Source organism: Drosophila miranda, chromosome XR (assembly GCF_003369915.1).
Source record: "Drosophila miranda strain MSH22 chromosome XR, D.miranda_PacBio2.1, whole genome shotgun sequence".
Classification (NCBI taxonomy): Eukaryota; Metazoa; Arthropoda; class Insecta; order Diptera; family Drosophilidae; genus Drosophila; species Drosophila miranda.
The window spans coordinates 29083706-29105467 of NC_046674.1; the positions used below are offsets into that span (position 1 = coordinate 29083706).

General features: G+C 49.8%; 1 protein-coding gene across 1 annotated transcript in view; it reads left to right on the top strand.

Annotated features, from left to right (window-relative positions):
• LOC108152386 overlaps positions 1 to 21502 on the top strand; it is an 85952-nt gene extending 64450 nt beyond the window's left edge. The window contains exons 4-6 of the mRNA XM_017281683.2: positions 3320 to 3463; positions 18129 to 18410; positions 18482 to 21502. Coding sequence (XP_017137172.1) covers positions 18182 to 18410; positions 18482 to 19938 — 1686 coding nt within the window. The 5' untranslated portion in view covers positions 3320 to 3463; positions 18129 to 18181 and the 3' untranslated portion in view covers positions 19939 to 21502. The remainder of the gene's footprint in view (positions 1 to 3319; positions 3464 to 18128; positions 18411 to 18481) is intronic.
• The last annotated feature ends 260 nt before the right edge of the window (positions 21503 to 21762 follow it).

A 21762-nucleotide genomic window follows, 5' to 3' on the forward strand; every position in this document is an offset into this window, starting at 1 on the left:
GCTCCCCCACCCACTCCCACTCCCACTCGCACTCTCACTGGCGGGGATGCAGAATTAAGTTTTGGTCGATGTGTGTCCATGAGTAGGTTGCATTTGAATGCAACGGGCGGCACATGGCAACGTGCTCTTTGCCCAGATGTGGCAGCCACAACAGCAACAGAAACAGCAACAGAAATGGCATGTGAAAACGTGCTAGAAATACGACTACCGTTAGGGCCTACGTAATTGGAATTAGCGATGAGATTAGGGCCGGCATGGGCTCTGCAACATTATGTGGCACTGCTCTCGTAGTACGAAAGCCACACACGGAGACATACAATTCAGAGAGCTTCTGGCACTAGGGTCGAACTCGTCACTATAAATAGGATAAAAGGACGCTTTACACTTCGAAAGAGAGATTCTTGGGACCTTGCTCCTCCCCTCGCGGATGGTGAGTGTATTTACTTTTCCAAAGAAAACTGCACTACTGATCCGTGAAAAGATCGCCACTCGATGTCAAATACTCTGTACTCCCCGATGAAAATACTCTCGCCACTCGTTGAAGGCACGATCTTCTACTCGTTGATGAAGACTGGCTAATCCTTTCAAGTGGAGACTCATACTCGTGGATGTTCTTTTCAGTGTCCGCGCCGCTCCCATCTCTAGACGTAGTGCCCCCACGACTTCTGCTCGAGTGTGTATGCTTCTGTTGCTGTTGCTTTTGCAGTGGGCAACAAGTTCATATTGCTGGTGGCACACACACTTGAATACGTGCCGAATGCCGCCGATCAACGGTCAGACAGCACGCGCCTCCGCCGCCAGCTGCTGCTTCGAGTGAGTGAGTCAGCCACATGCTGGATCATGCCGCAAGCAGCATTCTAATTTATTGACGTTAATGCAATAAAAGCACTCAAAACGCAGCACACTCAAATGCTTCTACCATGCTACAGCATTCGTGAAGAAGCAGATGCGAGTAATATCTTCACTAAGAAGTAACGAGTAACGAATCAGCGAGCATCGAGCAGCGAGTAGCGAGCAGCGAGTAGCGAGTAGCGAGTATTCCCTTGAAATACGATAGAATATGCTCCAAAGGGAGAAGGGTATTCCCAGCATCGGCGTTGCCCCTCCAAAGACTAGCCTACCTTTTTTTTCTAGTTGTTTTCCCATTTGTTACCATATTTCTGTTGCTTGTTGTCTGTGGCACACACACACACACATGCACTGCTTTTTTATGTTGTTGCCGCATGATTTATGGCGTTTTGTGTCTGTGTCTCTAGGTTTTTTTTGCTCCAGTTGTGGCACTGTGGGGGGAATGTGGCAAGAACTGTAGCTGCAGCTCTAGCCAGAGTCCAGAGCGAGAGAGAGGTCAAAGGAAATTCCAGCAGCGATCCTTGGACCAAGGTTTTTCCTTTGGGCGTTCCCCACTGTGCGGCAGGCGACTCCGGCGACTCCTGCGACTGTTGACTGCTTTTCATAGACTGCTGCTGCGCCTCTTGGACCCTTGGACTCTTGGACTCTTGGACTCTTGGAGTTCATAATCGCCCCGCTCCACTCGCTCTGTGGCAACATCATTTGCATTTGTCACACATATATTTATATGAGCGGAGGCGCTGCCACCGAATGCAGTTGGCAACATGATTTGCTGCCCCAGAAAGTGGCAGAGAGTATCTTTTATTATTTGCCAAAACAGAATACAAACAGGGGAGAGCTCCATTTAATAATAAAGTCATTCCCACATTTACATTTGAGGCGTGTGCCGGTGCCGGTGCGATATTTATTCACATTTCCCTTGTCCGTGTCCGTGTCCTTGTCCTTGTGCCATGGCCATGGGTGTGGCTTCCAGGGGACGGAGGGCGGTCTGTACCGGCACTGTACTTATGTGTATCCTTGAGGAGGAGAACATTTTAAATGCCATTTTAATTATATTTGGCTTTTGGTGCAGCAGCTTTTCGGGTTTTTTCCTTCTTTTTTTGTGTGTCTGGTGTTTCGTCTGGTCTGGAGTGCAAGTTTTTCAATTAAAATTAAATAAAATGACATAAATCATGGCCCGCCCTCTGTCCCTCTGTGGACCCACAAGAAAGTTTATTTTTGGACGCAAAACATGGACCACGGATGCTGCTGACAGACAGACCGACTGACATTGTTTTTGCTTGGCAAAGAAGTAGGGAAGCAGCGCGTGTTGCACTTGTCCGACCAATCATTAATCAAAGAACAGGAACCCCTAGACAGAAGAAGGGAAAGAAATCACTTTTCATGGAAGAAGCAACAGCTCTTCTACCTAAAAAATCTCAAGTAAAATGCGAAAAACCCTTTCGAAAAGCCCCAACCTGGGGATATCTTAAGGGGGATATCTCCAGTTAATGGCCGCTTACTCGACACTTGTCCGCCGACAGAGCCCCCGAAAAAGTGCCCCTCGTGCGATATCCACTCTGGGGATCTCCAGGCAGCACTCCCCTGCCCGTGTCCGTGGCTGCAGCGCCGGCTCTGGGCAGAAATTTCCATTATCGACCACTGGGGCACGCGCTAGCCGTGTGTGTGTGTCCGTGTATGCCGTGTGCACTTTTATCAACGCCAATTGCAATTGTTTTTAATAATTCACTTTCACTTTTTGTCGCGAACCGTGGAAAAACCTTGAACCACATTTCCACGAGCACTCCCACACATGACTGTATCTCTGTATCTCTGTATCTGTAGCTTATGCGTACGAGTGTGAGTGTGCACTGAAGCACTGAAGGCCACACGGAAGCGAACCAAAGGAACCCTCCCTCTGTTCCTTTAGATCCAGCAACTGGGGGAACAGCTCTTAAATACGTAAACATTCCGGCATAGAGCGTCTTGCAATAGCACTCCTCGGTCGCACGGTCCTCGGTCATGCAGCAGGTCACTTTGGTCTGCGGTTGAGCTGCGTCTCTTCTGCTTAATGCCCTTTCTTTTGTGGGTATTCAGGTATTCCCCATACTCGTTTGCATATGCGATTGTCTCTCCTCGAAATGTATCCGCGTATCTGTGCGTGCCTTCAATTTGTATCTTTCTGTGGAGGGCAGCACTCGAGACACGAACGAACAGCAGTTGCTGCCGTTGCCGTTGCCGTTGCCGTTGCTGTTGCCACCGCCGCAAGAGGCAAATAAAATTAATGAGCTTAGAGGTAAACCAAAAACCCCAGGCCAAAAGCCGAGACAATGTTTTCGCAACTTCTCCCAAGACTCTGCCACCCCGCTCCCCTTTTGTCGTCTTTAAGTCCTTTTAAATAAAGTCTACATTGGATATCCCCCTAGCAGCCTTCACAGCCTTCACAGCCCCATCTCAAGAACCGCTTTGCCTTTGTTTTATTTTCTTACAGCCACAGCAGCCGACACGTCAGAAGCAGCCTTCAAAGAAGCAGCAGCAGCAGCAGTCCGAACGGTCCTCAGCAGTCCTCGTCGTTGCCGTCCCGTCTGGTCACCGTGTGGCACCATTTGCCAACGAGGAGAAGCGCATTCGTCAGGTAAGCCCATGGTCCAAGCGCCAAAGCCAATCCAATCCAATCTTCAGGGCGGGCTACAGGGATACAGGGCAGGGTACGATGGTACGACGGTACGATGTTGCTGACAGGAGCCTTGCGTTTTGGAACGACAGGCGACAAAACTGTCGAAAGACACTTTTTGCTTGGGAGAGTGGAAGAATATTTAATCTAGTTCTTGGAAAAGCAGGTCTCTTATCTTTATCTTATCCACCAGCGAGATTTCATAGATATCAAGCCAGAGAGAGAGCCTCAGATGCCATAATCTTGAGAAGATGGAAACAGCCCCAAGGTCGTCCGTCTGACGCATATTTCTTTTCTGCTTCTGTAATCGTATATTGTCTTCGAGCATTATCTCACGCCTCGTGGAAGATCGGGTCAAGATTGTTTCCTTGTTTATCGCGTGGAATGTGGGATGGGACTCCAGAGAAAGAGACACAGATTTCTCTAGGTTTACAGCGCACCTTATAGGCCTGCATTTCTCGATACAAACGTTTCGATGTATATTCCCCCCCTCTCTCTTTCTCACTCTCTCTCTCTCTCTCAGATGTTCCGGTGCACTTGTGTTCCATTCCATGGGTTCGCTCTATGAAAATTCATAACATTTGGTGTTCCATTCCATGGGTTCCCTCTCATTGTTCCACTGTTTCTCGGATGCTCCCTTTTGCGGGTGGATTGTATTCCCGAGTCCCGAAAATCTCTTCTTATCAAATATATATAATATTTAAGCCTATTTATTGTATTTTAAGTTGTTCAATGTTCCGTTCAGTGTGCACTACCCCGGTGCCCCTGTAGCCCGGTACCCCGCTCCGATTCCCTCCCTTTCCTGTCCGTTCCTTTCCGGTCTCCTGCTCTCAAGTGGCAGCCCATGAAATGGCCAACGGGCACACATCATCCACTCCCCCTCCCGACTGTCGCTGCCAAAACAACAAGCATCCATCCCACACACACACACACACACACACACAACACACACACAATGAACAATCCTGCAACAATCTGGACATCAAGCAACAGCACATCAAGGGGGCACAAGGGGCATACAACATGCTGCTGCTCGTGCTGCTGCCTCCCCTCGCATTAAACGTTTCGGTTTATAACGCTGACGGCAGCCTTTCGAATGGCTGCTGTGTTGTGCAGGTCCTGTTTGGTTTTTTTGGGTCGGAGTTTTTCGGTGTTTCGTTCTCTTTGATTTCTTTATCTTTTATCTGTTGGCGTTGGTCTTTTGGGGGGATAGCACAGCCGCTGACCCTGCCACACGTTGCCCGGGGCCCATTCGCATTATCGGCTGCACATTATCTCTCTCCGTGGGTCTTCCCGGGTCTTCCCGGGTCTCCCCAGGCTCCCCGCTCTGTCCATTGTTCCCCGCCCCGAGCAAACACACACTGACACTCGACTCATGCATCATCTAATTTATGGCCTAGACAGCGGACAAACAGGAGGTAATGGGGAGCATGGGGAGCGTGGGGCAAGCTGCTTTCATTTCATTAATTATGCAGCGAAAAATCAACAGGGGCAGGTGCCACTGGCACAGGCAGTGCCGTCGCCTTAGCTGGAGATGAGCTCGTGACACGAGCGGCATACTCCATGGGATATAGTCTTGAATTCTTTCGAAGTAGCCTCCAAGTGAGTCGGGGCTCCAAGTCTCAGGCTTCACTCGCTTCTCAGAACACTCCGCCTCCTCCTCCACTCATGTGACAGCCGACTGTGGCGCCTTCGTCTGAATGAAAATGGTTGCCTCTATTCCCTAGGTTCGAAAGGAGTCAACTCTGGCGTGAGTACAGCTTTCGAATACTGTGGATTCCATGAGGAATCCACTCCAAAATATGTTCAGTAATAGGATCCCCAGATCGGTTTCAGCAGGCTCTTGCGATAGGCCCCCTTCTCAGGAAATCCTCTGTCTGTATACGATATTTGCGTGCCCTCACGCGACCATCTCTGATTTGGTTGCTCGCCAAAAACTCCTTTCAGTTTCCCTCTCTGCCGCTCGTTTGCTTGCATTTTTTTGTGCGGCTTGAATTTGTTGTTTCTTGTTTCTTGTTTCTGTGGCTGTGGCTGTGTTTCTGCCACAAAATCTGTTTATGCGCCTCCAGCAAACAGCTACAGCTCCAGCTCCAGCTCCAGTTCCAGTCGTTGCCCCCCATCCTGCTGCTGCTGCTGCTGCTGCTTCTCCTCCTGCCCTCCTTCCTCCACGACATGGCAGGCCATGGACTGCATTTGACTTTTATATGCGAACTAATTCATGAAAAATGCAACATGCCTGCTGCTCGCTCGCTCGACTGCTTCTTGCTGCTGCTTGCCGGGGGCTGGCTCTTGGAGCAGGGAGCTGGGAGCTGGAGTTTGAAGCCTAAATGAAGAAAAACCGGCCACCATAAATCGTTGTCGTTTGTTGTCGTCATCGGAGTTGAAGTTGCGGCTGCAAATGCGAATGTGAGTGCAGTTTGTGAATGGCAAAACGCCGAATGGCAGCGCAGCTGCGAGACGACTCCATCCCGACTCGCATCTCCGGAGTGCAGTACGCTCTCTGTGAATCTCTCTCTCTCTCTCTCTCTCTTTCTGGGGTTCTTGCCCCTCTTTTTGTTCGTGTGGCAAATAATTAAATTAAGATTTTTATGGCTTAATTGGATGTTTGTCGTCAAGTGACGAACGACTTCCATGGCCCGTTACATTTTGCATGGTTTTGTGGCTCTGCGGCCACAGAATGCAGCATGGGGCATGGAGCTGGCAGCAAGTGAAAGGCAAAACTCCATCCAGTACCCAGCACTCCGTTGCGGGGGTGGGTGGTCTCTGCGCTCCGCTTTGATCGCCAGTGGACACTGGACGTGGACGTGGACGTGGACACTGGACACTGGACGTGGAATGGAGTGGCAGATAGAGAGGTCTGAGACTGGTTGGTTTGCCACAATTGGTCGCAACAAAAAGGTTCTAAGAAATGTCAAACGTTGCGGCAGATCTGCTCTGCTGCCATGTGGTGCCACTCGATGGTTGCTCTTGTTTCGATTGTTTCGAGGAATCGATGCACTCAACTCTGGCATTCACTCGTAAGATGGCCTCGTTGCAGCTTTTTTCCTAAAGATTTTCATGAAGTGATCCACAACAAGTAAATACAAAGCAATAGCCCTAGTCGGGGAGACTTTGTCACGCACACGACATGTATTTTGTATTCGAACTGCCGTCTAGAGACTCTCTGCCGTGGTAGAGCCTGAAGCTCTTGTTTCTGCATCCATCCTTGGCCAGCACTTTCTGTGTGGGGCATTCCTTACGCTCATCCGTGCCTCAGTGCCCCCGATTCTGTTTCTGTTTCTGTTTGCTGTTTGCTGCCTTTTGGGGTTACCTGAAATCTGCACATAATCTAAGCTCACGACACGACAACGACGGCCGCTGCAATCCTTGAACTTTTCTGTTCTGTTTCGCTTTTCAAATATGCATGGCGGCATGACAAAGTCGCGTCGTGGGTCAGGCAGAATGCAGCAATGGTGGGGCATGGGGCATGGGGCAGCAGTTTGCTTGCAGACGAAGGCGCAGCAGAAGGTGGCATGGTGGCTTGGTGGCTTGGTGGCAGGGGGACCCTGCTGATGCTGCCGCCTGGCGGATGCGATGGGATGGTAGGTTGCTTTTGCATTTGGCTTTCATTAACATGCAGTTGACTTTGAGTCCGGGCATCGCCATCGTTGCCATCAAAAGCATAAATTCCATATGCAAATTGCACGGAAAGGAGGGAAGGAGAGCGGGCGGTCGGCTCGGTGGCTTACTGTTGGTGTGCCCCATGCCTCACTTTCTGCGCCCCATGCCACCCCGTTCCACTGTGCCTGACACGCGGGCTACAAAGGCAGCGCCAAAGCCGAGCCCGCAACCAAGAATGAAAGAAAAGTAAGACCCGAACACAGCTTCTGCCTCTGCCTCCGCCTCCGACTGCGCCACAAAACTTTTGCAAGATGAAAACTCAAAATGAACCGAAACTGGACTTCAGCGGAGGATCTCTGCCGGACCCTGAAAAGAAGGGAACTTCGCTCACAGACGCGCGCCCCCCTGCCACGGAAGCGCGGAGGGGAGCAGTGCTGGCCCCACAAAACGGGGTGTGCCTTTCGGTGCGAGGTGCGAGGTGCGAGGTGCAGGCCCCCCCCTGTTGCTGTCTACTCTGAGCTCTTAGCGCTCCTGCCACTGTCTTTGTTGGCGCTTCTCTCTCTCACCGACAAGCGAAATGCCTTCCATTTGCGTGGTAGTGTCACCCGGTGCCATTTCTCCATGAATTCATTGTTTTTGGCAATTAAAAGGCATTCGCTTGCCATTAGGACAGTGCCTTCTGTTCCTTTACGTATTTTTCCTACGTTGCGTAGTGCATTCTGTTGTGACTGTACACTAATTAAGCGAAAAATAGTCTTGCAAATAGTTCCCGCCATACTGGCAGTGCGGCCAGTGCTGCCAATCTGCCAGTGCTACCACTTCGTGCTCGTTGGACAACGTGGCTCTGTTGATCGTTCTGCTGAACCGAAGAGCAATGCCACCTTCGTGTCTGTTTATCGTTCTCGTTTTCATGATTGTGCTGGCGATCGGCAAACGACGCTGTTCGCAGTGGATTTCCTGAAATGCGTGGATACCATTGCCATCGGGGATCCGATCTTTTACTGCGTCATCAAGGATCCCAGAGAAGAGCGAATCTGCGATTGGTACAATCCGTCTGTGGGTGAACTCCGCTTCGTTCTTCGGCAAACAAGAGTCTAGAACGCAAAATACCGTGAAGCTCATCGAGTTCTTCCCGAAGAGGATCCAGGATTCTGTCGGTACCGAAAGGATCTCAAGGATTTGGTTGTCTCGTACCCTGTCTCTTTGGACGTTGACATGCAATGACTGCATCTTTCAAGAGGCGATGCAGTTACTGCACCGTCAAGTGGCCCGTGTGACACCAGCAGAAGGCTGTTACGCGCGGATCCCAGGCAAAACGCAGCCCTCCTCCCGCCCAACCGACCGAGGGGCGCTGCCGCATGACGCGCGGTGCGTAGCCGAACCAAACGCGAACATGCAAGAAAGATAGATATTAGACTAACATTCGAGGAAAATTAGCACTAAACTTACTAAGAAACTAAGCATGCAATCAAAATACAAATACCACTACAGTTACTAATTAATAGAAAGGTGTGTAAGGATTAATAATTTAATAAGAGGAAGAGAATTAGTGGTGGATATAATATGGTAGAGGGAATTATAATCCGAGCATAAGACCCTAAACGGTTCATGCAAGGAGTAATTCGATCTACAGAGTGGAAGGAACAACGGTATACAATTTCTGGTCAGTCTAATAGGAATCGTGAAGTTTATGCGGCTCAACAGATCAGGGCTGTCTATGTCACCCCTGATCAAGTTGTGCATAAATATCACACCAAGCATTTTTCTACGGTTAACTAAGGATGGGAGGTTTACTAATAGTAGTCTACTAGAGTAAGATGGGAGTCTTACACCCGCATCCCAGTTAAGGCCCCGCAGAGCAAAGAGTAAAAAGTTTTTCTGTACTGATTCTATACGGTCCTGGTGTACTTTGTACTGAGGGCACCATACACAGGAGCCGTATTCTAAGATCGGACGAACAAGCGAGGTATAGAGAGTCTTTGTTATATAGGGGTCGTCAAATTCCTTTGACCACCTCTTTATAAACCCAAGCACGCCCATGGCCTTATTTACCATGGTAGAAATGTGTTCGGAAAACTTTAACTTGGGGTCTAACATAACACCCAGATCATCCACCAGGGTACCAGGTACCAGGTCTCCTACCCTGATGCCACCTGAAGACGGCCGAGGAGATCCCAATGAGTCGCATCCTGCCCCCCTGAGGAACTCGTCGCATCCATGGCTGTTCTGAAGATTCAATTGGATCCGATTAGGACTGAGCAGATAGATCAAGGATCAATACAGTTCGCAGCCTGAATGCAATGCCTCCTGCAGAGTGCTCAATGTTGGAGACTGCCGAAGACTAAGCACCACAGCCTCGAGAAAATGGGCCAGTAGAAGCACTACCTTGACCAGAAAACAGTAGCAACAGCTACAGACAATAGCCGCTTAAACATAGCGAGCAGGAGTCCGCGCCGATACAGATACAGATCACAAGCAATCCTGTGACAGAACCAGCAGAAGATACGCATGAAATGCAGCCAGAAAAGCGGATACTCACGCAAGAGCGAAATGCATCCAAAGAAAGTATCCAAGGACAGAGATAGTAAGCACAACATTTCATTGGGAAACACCACAAATGGGGGTCCTCCCGGGTGTCCCCCGCTCAAGCGCTTAATTATAGGGACTGCCTCAAGGACTACAATAATAATTTCATTTCAACGTCACGTAGTGCGTCCCAACGTCATTCTCTTACGTGGCGTAATCGTGATCAAAAATCGAAGCAATCGGTGGACGCCTATCACATGTCGCTATCACAGCCGCTGCCATCGTTCGCTGCATTCCTGCGATTTTGCAGACAAGTATTTTGCAATTTGTTCACGTAATTGTCTCACGTCAATAGAGAACGTAACGCCCAGCCCCCGCCCTTCTGATGCTGCTGGCGCCCGAGGGGGCTTAGCACCTGCCGCAGAAGAACGGAATCTATTGACTTATTGCCGCCACATTAAGCGGCAGAGGCATGGCAGGGGGAGGTGGAGGGAGATTCGTTCATTGTGGGGCATCCCTCCTATCCCCCCACCGCAGCATTTCTCCCGATGTCACACACAGCGTCTTGACAATTTTCGGCAAATGTTAGCTGAAGCGTTGCCTGCTGCACGTTGCACGTTGCATGTTGAACGGAGGATGGCACTGGAACCTGCAGTGGGACAAACTGTCGGTGGAAGCATCAGTGGAAGCATCAGTAGAAGCAGCAGCAGCATCCTTGGCGCATTGCAATCAAAGTCAGAGCCCAAATGACTGACAGCGAGACGAGAACTTACAGATACGCCATGTGTCTGTCTCTCTGTCTCTCTGTCTGTCTGTCTTTGCCGTGTCCCTTTCTGTATGCGTCATTCAAATGCCGTTGACAACTCGCAAAAGAGACCTCGAGACTGCGATTCTACTCCACTGAAGGGAGGAGGGAGGACGGAGGATCGAGGAGCGACTGTCGCTCAGGGGACGACTCAGACTGAGACTCGACGACTGTCAGACAGGCACCATGCCACCGTGCCACCATGCCACCAGCCTAGCATTTGACTGCTTCCTTATGTTGTTAGCTGGAACGTGACAAGAAAATCAAATACGCAAGAGTCCACAACGACTCTCTGTCGAGTCTCCGTCGCCGACTCTCCGCCCCGCAGACAAGAGGGCGGACTCTCCTCTCGCAAGTCTTTGGGCTGCTGCTGTGCTGCATGTTGCATGTTCCCAGCACTGATTTCAGTGGCATGCAACAGCCAAAGCTAAACATTTCGTGTCGCATTTATAGACAACGTGCGGCCCAGCGTTGTTCCTCAGCTTTTTTGCACTTTTGCAGCACATGGAATACCCTTTTGCGGCGAGGCGAGTCCCATTCGATAAGAAGGGATGGAATCCCTATAGCTATCCGCCTGACATGGAAACAGGTGATGGAACAGATGGAATAGCTAAAGCTATAGATTCTCTGAATTTATTGTACAAATTAACAGCGAGAGGCACTGCTGAATAGATGATGATCTCACTTCGAATAGAACTACAGAAACTATAATGAAGGCATTACCTACCGATTGGCGCTTCTGCTGGACGCGTAGCAAACAGGAACACAGGAAAGAAGAGCCAGGGATATGTACATTTACAGATGGAATTACAAATACCATTCTGACTACAAATATTACAGGCAGAACCGACCGAGGAGCGCTGCTGCATGCCATTTCCTGTGGCGAAAACCGATATTTTAGGGTATTCTGCTCATCGGCCTTCCACCTTTCGATTTCCCGTGCTTTTGGGGGTTTTGTCTCGGGATAAACGTTGATTTGCTTCTCGTTGAAATTGTTTCCCAATTGCGTTTGCGTTGCTGTGTGTGCCCCTGCCACGCTGCCACACTGCCACATATGTGGGTGGTGTGTGTGTGGAGGAGTTGATGCTGCTCCCCCTGCAAATTGCCATAATGGGTTACCAGCAGCAGTAGAAGCAGTTGGAGAAGAAGATGCGCCACACAGCCACAGCTAAAGCTACAGCTACAGATACAACTCAAAAGATACGAGATGCAGATACTAGCACGAGGAGTTGTGGTAGGAGCAGGCGGGCGGAGGGAGGCAAGATGTGCTGTGGGTCAAGGAATTGTCGTGCGCTTTGCCTCTGCCTCTCGCTCCCTCTCTATATCCCTCTCTTTGCGGCAATTGTTGGCATTATTCGGTTACGTAAGCAGCTGACGTAATTTATCAGCAGTCACGTAATGTCAACTATCTTGCAGATACATCCAACAGCTCGACAGCTCTACAGCTACAGCATCCAATCGTACGACTTGGAACGCCACTTACTTGTGGGGGGGTGTCGTGGGTGGATGGACGGGTGGGTGGTACTTATCGCAACAGCAGCCACACAAGTAGCATGCCTCCCCACACCCACACCCACGCCCACACGTAACGTAAGCAAACGTAAGAGATAGGCGGAACCGGTCAAGAATGAAAGGTACCCCAGAAAGGAAGAGATCGAAAGATATTCCTGGAACAAAGAGAACAGAAATGACATAAGAAAAGAGTGCATATCTGAGAGTATTATCTGATCGATCAGATTGAGAGACTCTTTGAGACGATGGCCCCTGTAGAAGTGAGCGGTCTAGGAGCAGGGTTCTGCAGGGTAGCCACAATAGATCTTCATCTCCCAAACATAGTTCCTGTACCTAAAGCCCGTCTCAGCAATAACCCATGAACGGATAACTTTTTTTTGCCACCACTGTTACTTGGGTATCCAGCAGAATCTTTACGTAGCTACAGACTTATCCCTTGGCTTATCTACACCTCAACTTTTCCGCCTCAACATTGGTCAAGAGGTGATATATGTAGACTCCACGCCAGTGCTCGTTTATTTGGCAAATGGAATCTTTGAATCCCCGAATCATATGCCTCCTGACATTCATGAATGAATTTCTGCTGCAGTAGTTCTGGCCCCCCCGACCATGGCTCCTCGCCGCCTTCCTGAGCATGAGTATCCTGCGGATGCGGGCAGAAGTATCTCAACGTTAGTCTGGAGTGGTGCCGCAGTTCTTTTGGGCCCATCCACCGCGTCTCGGTCGCCGCTTCTCCGGCCATTCTGCATTATTAACATTTTGGTGGATGGACAAGGGCCATCCGCTGTGGGCGTAGTAGTGGGTTGGGCGTGTGGGCGTGGCCAGTGCCCCATTTGTATTGCGGCATGTTGCGGCACACAGAACTGCTGCTGCGGCAGGAGCACACGGACGGGGGCAGGGCGGTAGGGCGGCAGGGCGGCAGGCATTGGGGGGCCCTTTTTTCAATTTGCATATTGGCCATCGCCCGTCCCGTTTCATGTCTTTTGACAATTTGCCGCATTGTTTGGCTGTTTGGTTGTTTGGCTGTTAATTGTTATAAATTTTAAATCACGGACAACAATTGCAGATTGTTTTTGCTGTAGTTGTAGTTGTTGTTGTTGCTGGGGGCTGCTGAATTTATGAGATACATTTGCTGTGTGTGTGTGTGCCGCCACCACAGCCAGAGCACCACTTAAAGCCATAAATAGCCCCAACGCGAAAAATATAATCCGAATAATCAGAGTGCTTTTTGCATTACGACCCGAATTGCAAAGGGGTGGAGGGGGTCTGGGGGGAGGAGGGTTAATGGGTAGGCCAGCAGCACTTTAACCCCCCCCAAGCCCCTCGCCATGAACCCGCCTCGCCTATATCTAGATATCGCATTAGATTCAATGGAACACACATTTTGTGCATGTGATTATTCGCAAGTTTTTGGTGTTTGCCTCGTAATTGAAATTAAATGTTTCTTTTTCGGCAATATGCCGAGTGTGCCTGCCAGACCAGAACCCGGCCCGAAACATTTGGGAATAGAACGTGGTGGAAACAGAAGAGAATGGAACAGGGGGAACACAAGTTCTCTGATAATGCATAGAATAGAATAGAATAGAATAAAATGCAGCCAGAAAAATGGATAGAAATTCTTTAGAAATAGTGTCCAGTGGCACGCTGTGGCACAGTGATAAATACTCCATTCCCTCGGAGGAAAAGCCACCGAACGACACTCAAATGATTTAGTTTTAGCCAGGGAAATCCGTTCTTATAGAGAGGTTCGCATGGAGTCTCCATCAACCTTTTTGTACGATCTAACAGCAGGGCGGGGCTCCCCTGGGGGGTCTCGTTGGGGAGCAGATTTGCAAGGTTGAAAGATACAGTCAATACACCTATTGACTTATGGCACATATCTGTGAAAGATACTTGGAACGAGGGCGCATCCGAAATCGTCTGAGAACTGCCAAATATTTGCTTAAGATTTTGACATGTTTCTCCACAAATAATGAATAAATTCGGCAGATACTTAACTATCTTTTCAGTGAACACGCTTTGCGAAGTATCTATGTATCTGTTAATGTTGCGTTTCTTATCGTTGCCATAGATCTGTACATAAGAGTACATCCATAATTTTCTTTAATACCTGTAATTCAATTTTCTCAGAATTTGCCTTTGTTTGTCTGCGAAATGTATCTGGGAGGCGAGAACGTGGTGGAGGAGCAGCGGCAGCATCAGGAGCACAAAAATTTCATTTGCCATCCGAAAATCAACTTAGGCGACATATTGAGAAATCATTTTGCTATCAATCGTTGTGGGGGCGGGGAGGGGCGGGGGAGCCATCCCCCGGTCCACGTGGTGTTGCAGCAGCAGCACTGTTCGTGTGTGTTTTGGGGGCACGGAAACACAGCCGCACACGTACGCAAATAAAAGGATGTGAGGCGAATTAAAATCGCACACGCAGCGGCAGCAACGGAAGATTCGGATACAGATACGGATATAGATACAGATACAGATACAGGGATACATATGCTGCCAGCAGCAGCAGCGTATCTGTAAGATACACAGGCACACGAAAGATACTTAAGTTCATTTGCGCCACTTTGCGTCTTCTCGTGCATTTTAAATGCGTTCGTTTGACTTTTCCTGGTTTGGTTTTGGGTTGGTGTTGGCTTTGTCTTCACACAGATACATTTGAATCTGTATCTGTATCTGTGACGTGTGAAGTGTGATGTGCGAGCAATCGAACGGATCTTTGTGCCACTTTGTGCGCTGTGCTGTGCTGCGGCACTCATTTGGATTCTTTCTACTTTACTCTACTCCCATTCCATTTAATTTAATTTCAAGCCAGGTCTGTGCTTAACTCTCTGCCTTCGGGCACTCTGCGGACTCTGCCCCAACGTCTTGGCCAGCGGATGGATGGAGGATGAATAGTTTGAGGCGTCTTCGGGGGGAGAGTCCCAGCCACAGACCCAGACACCCATCTATAGACACACATGTGTATCTGATTTGCATTTAACGATGATTTCCAACGACTGAGATGATGCTACCTCTCTGGGTGACTCATCTTTGCAGTTGTCCGACGGACGGTGCCACCTGTAGTATGCCGAGTGTGCACTCTTCCAACAATAGACGTCCCCGTCTGTCTATAAATAGAATGCTAATGAATCTCTCTCTCTCTATGCCACGAGCATAAATCAATCAGAGGGCCACAAAAAACAATCACCACAAAAACGAGTTATGATCGTAAACGGAATGTGACAGCATTTATAGATATTACGTAGGCCCGCAAGAGCCGCGCAGATAAACACAGTGATACTCGCACTCACCCTCCCTGGGAGTCAAGTATCTCATGGATATTCTTAGCTGCTGTTTGTGGCCGACGACGAGGGCTATATCGCATGGGATATTCTTCAGATATCCCCAAATATTATAGAATCAGCAGAAGAAGGTATATGGTCAGGGCGTACAGAGTGTGGGCTGGTCTTCACAGCAGAAAGGCTGGCGGGCCAGGTAGTATCTCTGAGATACGTTAGTATCTTCTTGTGCCTTTTCTCTGGCAGTGGTTTTGAGAGTATCTTGAATGTACATCGCTGTGATGTATCCATTAAGAGCTCCTTGCATCTCGGATCTCGGATCTCTGTTTCCGATCAAGTCTTCCAATCAATCTGTAACTGTAATCCACCGCTCGTGGCACATTCTCGTTTGATATTCCATCCGTTCTAACGCTCGCTGGCCTGAAACCATAGATCATTGAACTGAAGCCCCAACAGAGAAAGACAGAGGGGGAAAGAGATCCAATCCAATCCCAAGCCAAAGCCAAAGCCAACGCCAGATCCCAAATCAATCTTTGAGGTCTGTTTTCCGTTTAATTGCTGTTTGGTGGGGGGTGGGGGGAGAGACTCTACCTCTACCTCCACCTCTACCTCTGGCTCTGTCGCTGGAGTCATTGTAAAAGTCATTGAGGCTCATTGACCCATTTTGGTAGCCACCGAATACCCAATAGCGAATACCGAGCAGCAGCACCACCGCCACCGCCACCGAAGGCATCATTAAAATTTGTGTACCGCTTGCCACTCGATCGTCTCTGGGTGCGACACACAAACCCGCCCCGGCATTCACAGATCGAACCTGTTTTGCCTAGCAAATTAAGAGCCAAACAACCAGCGGCGGCCAACAACCAGAACAAGCGACGAGAAGTTGCCCCTGTCTTTGGCCCTGCCTCTGGCTCTGCCTCTGGCTCTGGCTCCGTCTTTGGCTCTGTCTTTGGCTGTTGTTCTGGCTTTTAAGAAGCAAATAATCGCATAGCCATGACGCGTATCTTAATGGCAAATTGACCCAAATCGTTTTTCGGGGCTTCAGTCTTAGAATTTTTGAGGCCCAGAACGTGAAGGTACGTGAAGTGGAGGCCGAAGACTCTTGCTCGGATGATAAATGATCCATCTCCCTGGCGGATCCAGCATGCGGACTCCAAGTGCCTCGAAGTGCCTTGAACCCGATGTTCCTTCGGAAGAAGAAGCCGAGAGAGTTTTTGGGGGTTAATCAACCAGTCCCCCGGCCCCCTCTCCAGTCGCTCCTCCTCTGCACATTTCACGTGCAGCAGCAACAGCCCGGCGGCATCACAGCACACTCTCACCCTTTCGGTTGAAAGCTTGTTTGTTGTTTGTTGTTTGTTTGTTGCAACATCTGCCACTGCAAGAGTGTATCTCAGTTCGTGTCTCTGTTGTTTCTGTTGCCTCTGTGTGCGTGTGCGTGTGCGTGTGTGTGCGAAAGTTGGCGGCGCATGCAAATGAAATGGAAAACACTTGAGGAAAAACTCTCTACTGCTTGCTGCTGGCTGCCAGCCACACAGGCAAATGTTGCACACACAACTTTTTGATTCAACTAAAACAAACTAAAGCGATCTGAATGCGAAGGGAGGATGGAGGATGGTGCAGGAGGGAGGGGATGGTGTTTGTTGAGGGCGGAGGGCAGAAGACAGAAGGTACCAGAGGCTGCAGAAGGAGCTTTGTGGCAAGGAAATGAGCTGGACATGCAATTTGCTTTAAAGCGGAGAGGAGCGCAGAGCGCGGGAGAAGGTTCTCTTGGAGGATGTGGTGGCACTCGTATCCCGCTGTCATCAGTGGCCGCAGTGGATAAGGGATAATGGATAATGGCATTCCATCTGTGGGCAAGGCTGGGAGACAATGAGCAAAGATATTGAATGAGGGATACTCCAATGATGGATTCTTGAATGATAGAAAATAAAAGACCCAGAACACGGGACACAGAACACAGACGAAGGAAGGAAGCAGGACGTACTATCCTTCCATGTCATAAATATTCGAAAGCCCCGCCGCCAGAGACACAGTGCTGTGGCTGGTGTTGCTGCTGGATGAGGAATCGCACGCAAGGATACAAGATACAGGCACTAGGCGCAGCAGAAAGGCAAACAGATTTTCGCCTGAAGTGTGGCCGCAGAGTCCTTTGGGCCACGGACTCGGACACGGACAGAGGCACAGGCACAGGCAGTGGCAGCCGCCCGCTTGTAATCGTCTAGGCAGAGGTGGCATAAGCCAGGCATAATGACACACAAAGCAGAAGGACATACAACGGGGAAGGAGAGCAAGAGGGAGGGGAGCAGGAGCAGGGAGCAGGGAGAGGGAGAGGGAGGGAATGCAAATGAAATGTTGGCCTTGGGGCACAGTAGACGCCACAGAAGAGAGCAGAGTGCTAAAATATAAGAGCGGAAAGATCTAAAGGGTAAACTACGGATGACAGCCGGTTGGGGGGCAGAAATCGAATGAATGCACGGAACCGTTCAGCGATTAATTGGTGGAAGCACAGGAGAATTCCTTCTATAGGTAGTCCTTGCCCTTGGGCACCAGTTGTTCCTGCCACAAAGCCCACTGTGCCGCCTGCCGCCTGCCGCCTGCCACCTGCCACCGGCTTCCTGCGGTCTACAGCGTTCTGTGGCATTTTTAGATTGTTTTCCATTAGGCAAAAGGACACCTACTCCTGCTCCTGCTCCTGCTCCTCTTTTCGCTTCTCTGCCTTCAGGAGAGGAGAAATATGTCAACGCCCAGGGCGTTGGCAGGAAAAACCAAAACGGAAGCGGAAATAGCCGACGCCATATTTAAAGATGAGTGACGACCATGGGAGGGGGGGATACAGATCCCCACATAGTTCCCAGAGAATCTCCATTTAATGCCCAAATTCTTGCCCCATTTCTCATTGCAGTGAAGCCTCGCAGAGAAGTGTAAGCGAAAAGGGAGGCAAAAGAACCCGACGCCATGGCCCACTCCAAGGTGATCCTGAAGATCCTCTTCTCGCTCTGCGTGTGGTCGTTCGTGATCATTGGGCTGTTCAAGATGCACGGCACGAACCTAGTGCCGCAGGAGTACCAGCAAGTGCCGCTCAACGGCCGGATACTGCTGCAGAAGGACATGCGGTACGCGGAGACGACGTCCACGACGACAGACCACTTCGACCCCAGCGAGATATTGGTGGACAATCGCACAGGTAAGGCCCACAGAGTAACACCCAATCACCCATTGCCGTGGATCTCCATTCTTATACGTATCTTTGTGCAGCCATGGACGATGATCAGCTCGTGAGGGACGTGGAGTCCCGGATACCCTCGCTGCCGATTGCCTACTGGAGCAAGAACAAGAACTTTCTGCAGCAGAAGTCGTCGACCTGCGCCAAGTATCCGTCGATCTTCGAGCTGGAGTTCAACAACATCTACTGGCAGACGCTGCGCACAACGAATGGGACCTTCCAGCTGTTCGGGGCCTACTACGACATCCGGCGCACCTCGCTGCTGGGGCCCACGGTGCGGATCCTGGGCATGATCGACCGCATCGAGCCGAAGGTGAAGACCTACTGCCAGTTCTGGTTCGACGGCCAGAAGGAGCCGTTCATCGTGAAGACGTTCGAGTACAAGTACATCTGGTACAACAAGTGGGGCAACTACAAGCAGGGCATCTACCAGCCGTATCTGATTGCCTGCCAGATACCGAAGCCCTTCCACGGCGTCGTGCCCAGCTCCGTGTCGATGGTGGAGAAGGAGTGCGACACGGCGACCAACAATCTGCGGGTGATCTACAACCGTCCGCCCGACGACCAAAAGAAGGGCTTTGCCGTCTGCGTCAAGGGGCTGGACTTTCTGTACGACGACCTGAGTGTGCGCCTCATCGAGTGGATCGAGATGCTGAACATCCTGGGGGCCGACAAGATTTACTTCTACAACCTGCAGGTCCACCCGAACATCACCAAGGTCCTCAGCCACTACGAGCAGGAGGGCAAGGTCCAGGTCATCCCGCTGACCCTGCCCGGCGGCCAGCCGAACGTCCCCGGCTTCCAGCATCTGTACCTCACGAAGAAGACCAACCACAAGCGTCAGAACGAGGTGATACCCTACAACGATTGCCTGTACAAGAACCTCTATCTGTACGACTACATTGCCCTGCTGGACATTGACGAGGTGATCATGCCCAAGGGCAACGCGGTCCTCTGGTCGGAGCTGATGGAGAAGGTGCGCCCCGAGTCGCGGAAGATCAAGCCGGACGGCTTCCACAGCTACAACTTCCGGAACGTGTACTTCCTGGACGACCAGCAGCACGAGCACGGCTGGCACAAGGACATCCCCAAGTACATGCACATGCTGCAGCATGTGCATCGTGCCAAGAACTACACGAAGCCCAACCAGTACGTCAAGTGCTTCCACGACCCGGAGCGCGTGCTTACCCTCCACAACCATTTCCCGCTGAGCTGCCTGGGCGGCGTCTGCAAGTCCTATCCCGTGGACACGCAGGACGCCCAGCTGCAGCACTATCGCGCCGACTGCGTGAAGACGCTCAAGAAGAGCTGCGAGGAGTACCGCGAGAACTCGGTGGAGGACAAGACCATCTGGAAATACAAGGACGAGCTGATTCGGCGCACCATTAAGGCCTTGGACACGCTTGGGTTCTTCCGGCGCAGCGGCCTGGGCTCTGGCTCGGGCAGCAGCAGCGGCCTCGGGGCCACCACCCACTCGACGGAGCGGTGATTCGGACTCCTCGGCGGCGGCGGGTATGGCGGCGGCTGGTCCTGGCCCTGGATGCCGCAAGCAGCGCAGTACGTCGAGGCCGCCGGTGGCGACAGTAGTCTGGGCAACGAGGAGTTCTTTGTCTAAGGAAAAGATAGAGGGAAGATACTCGTATCGGTCGCATCTATTGGATATCGGATAAAGATTCGATTTCTGGATGCTGATGTTGCGTTCCTGAACCCGTCCTCTTGCTTCTGTGTTTTGAGCTCAACTTTTATCTGTATTTCTGTATTATAGAAAGGGTCCCTCCCTGCCACCCCACCACACACACACACACACACACTCACATTCGCTCATCCTTAGACCCCTCCATTGTCCCTCAGACTCAGATCTAAGTTTAGTTATAGTTATAGATACATTATACTCGTAATGGAAAGAGAGCGGAGCGAAACACTTTTGAAATTGTGCCTTCAACACCCTGGAAACCCGGAACCCTGGAAGCCCGGAACACTGGAACACTGGAACCCTGGATTCCCCTTCCTTTCTCTGGAGATTTCACACTAACACACATACGATACGTCACAAAGGACCCCTGGCCCACTCTAAGGATATTTCACGAGCTCCACAGAAAACAGAAGCAGAAGAAATGCAGATGGAAAATTATGCGAAAAGAACGAAAAAAAAACCTAAACTAAGTTCAAGACTGATGTTTATTGATAATTAAATGAAGAATTTCATGAAAATTTGTTTTCACATTCGGATAGAATCGATATTATTGTTGTTGTATAGGCAATTAAAGGGCCACACACCTTATAGGAAAAGGAGGCCTGCCCCCTATTCTTCTTCTTCGATAAAAAGAAAAGAAAATCATATACATATATCACTAAATGCTAAGCAAAGAAGCGAACGAAAAACGAAATCGAAAGAGATCGGGAGAAAACCAAGAACAAAAGTTTGAGTTGTAAAACTGTAAATAGGAAAATTGTTAAACGGAAAACCATTAAGATAAAACCTATGCGTAAACTAAGGATAAAGCCGTCTAAGAAACGGATAAAACTAGATGGAAAGAGGATAAAGGAGAGGTGTTTGTCCCCCCTTATGTCCATCCCATTATTATTATTCTTTCCTATTCCTATTCCTATACCCATCCATTTATTGTATTGTATTTTATGTTTTTTTAACCTGTACAGATTCCTTATGTATTTTTACTTTATATACTATGCACATGTATGTGTGTATGTTTTTTTTTTTAATAGCAGCTTAGTCAATTTGTTGGAGCGTGGAAGTCGGTGTAAAAATTCTGTTGCATGCGCATCATCCATGTTGCATCCACTAAAAGTACTCTACTATGCATACACACAGATACACAACACATATTAAACATAATATTATATATATACATACCTAGTAATTCACACTGGAATGTACTCTAATGTTAGTTGTTTAGCCATGTAAGGAGATCGGATCACACCGTGTGAAGGAAAACCCCAACATTTCTTAACTCATTTTTTTTGCGTAGCTAATAACACAATTGATATGAAAACGAAAAGTGATTGAAGAATAAAATTTCCAAAAAAAAACCAAAGCCAACCCAATGGGTGTTTCGTTTTTGACTGGGGGAAAAAAGGGATTATCCCTTTGCCGTATCCCCTGGCGCTGCCTCTGCTCTCCCTCTTCATCTCCCTCTTCCAGTTGAGTGGCTGCACCTTGACTGCGTCCAGCTCAGACCCAGACGCAGACCCAGTCCAAGGCGAATCCACGGCAGAGGCGACTGGAGAGCGTGCCGAAGACGTGAGACACAAAACTTCGTGGAATGCAAACAACAAAGCATTTATTCTCGGGCAT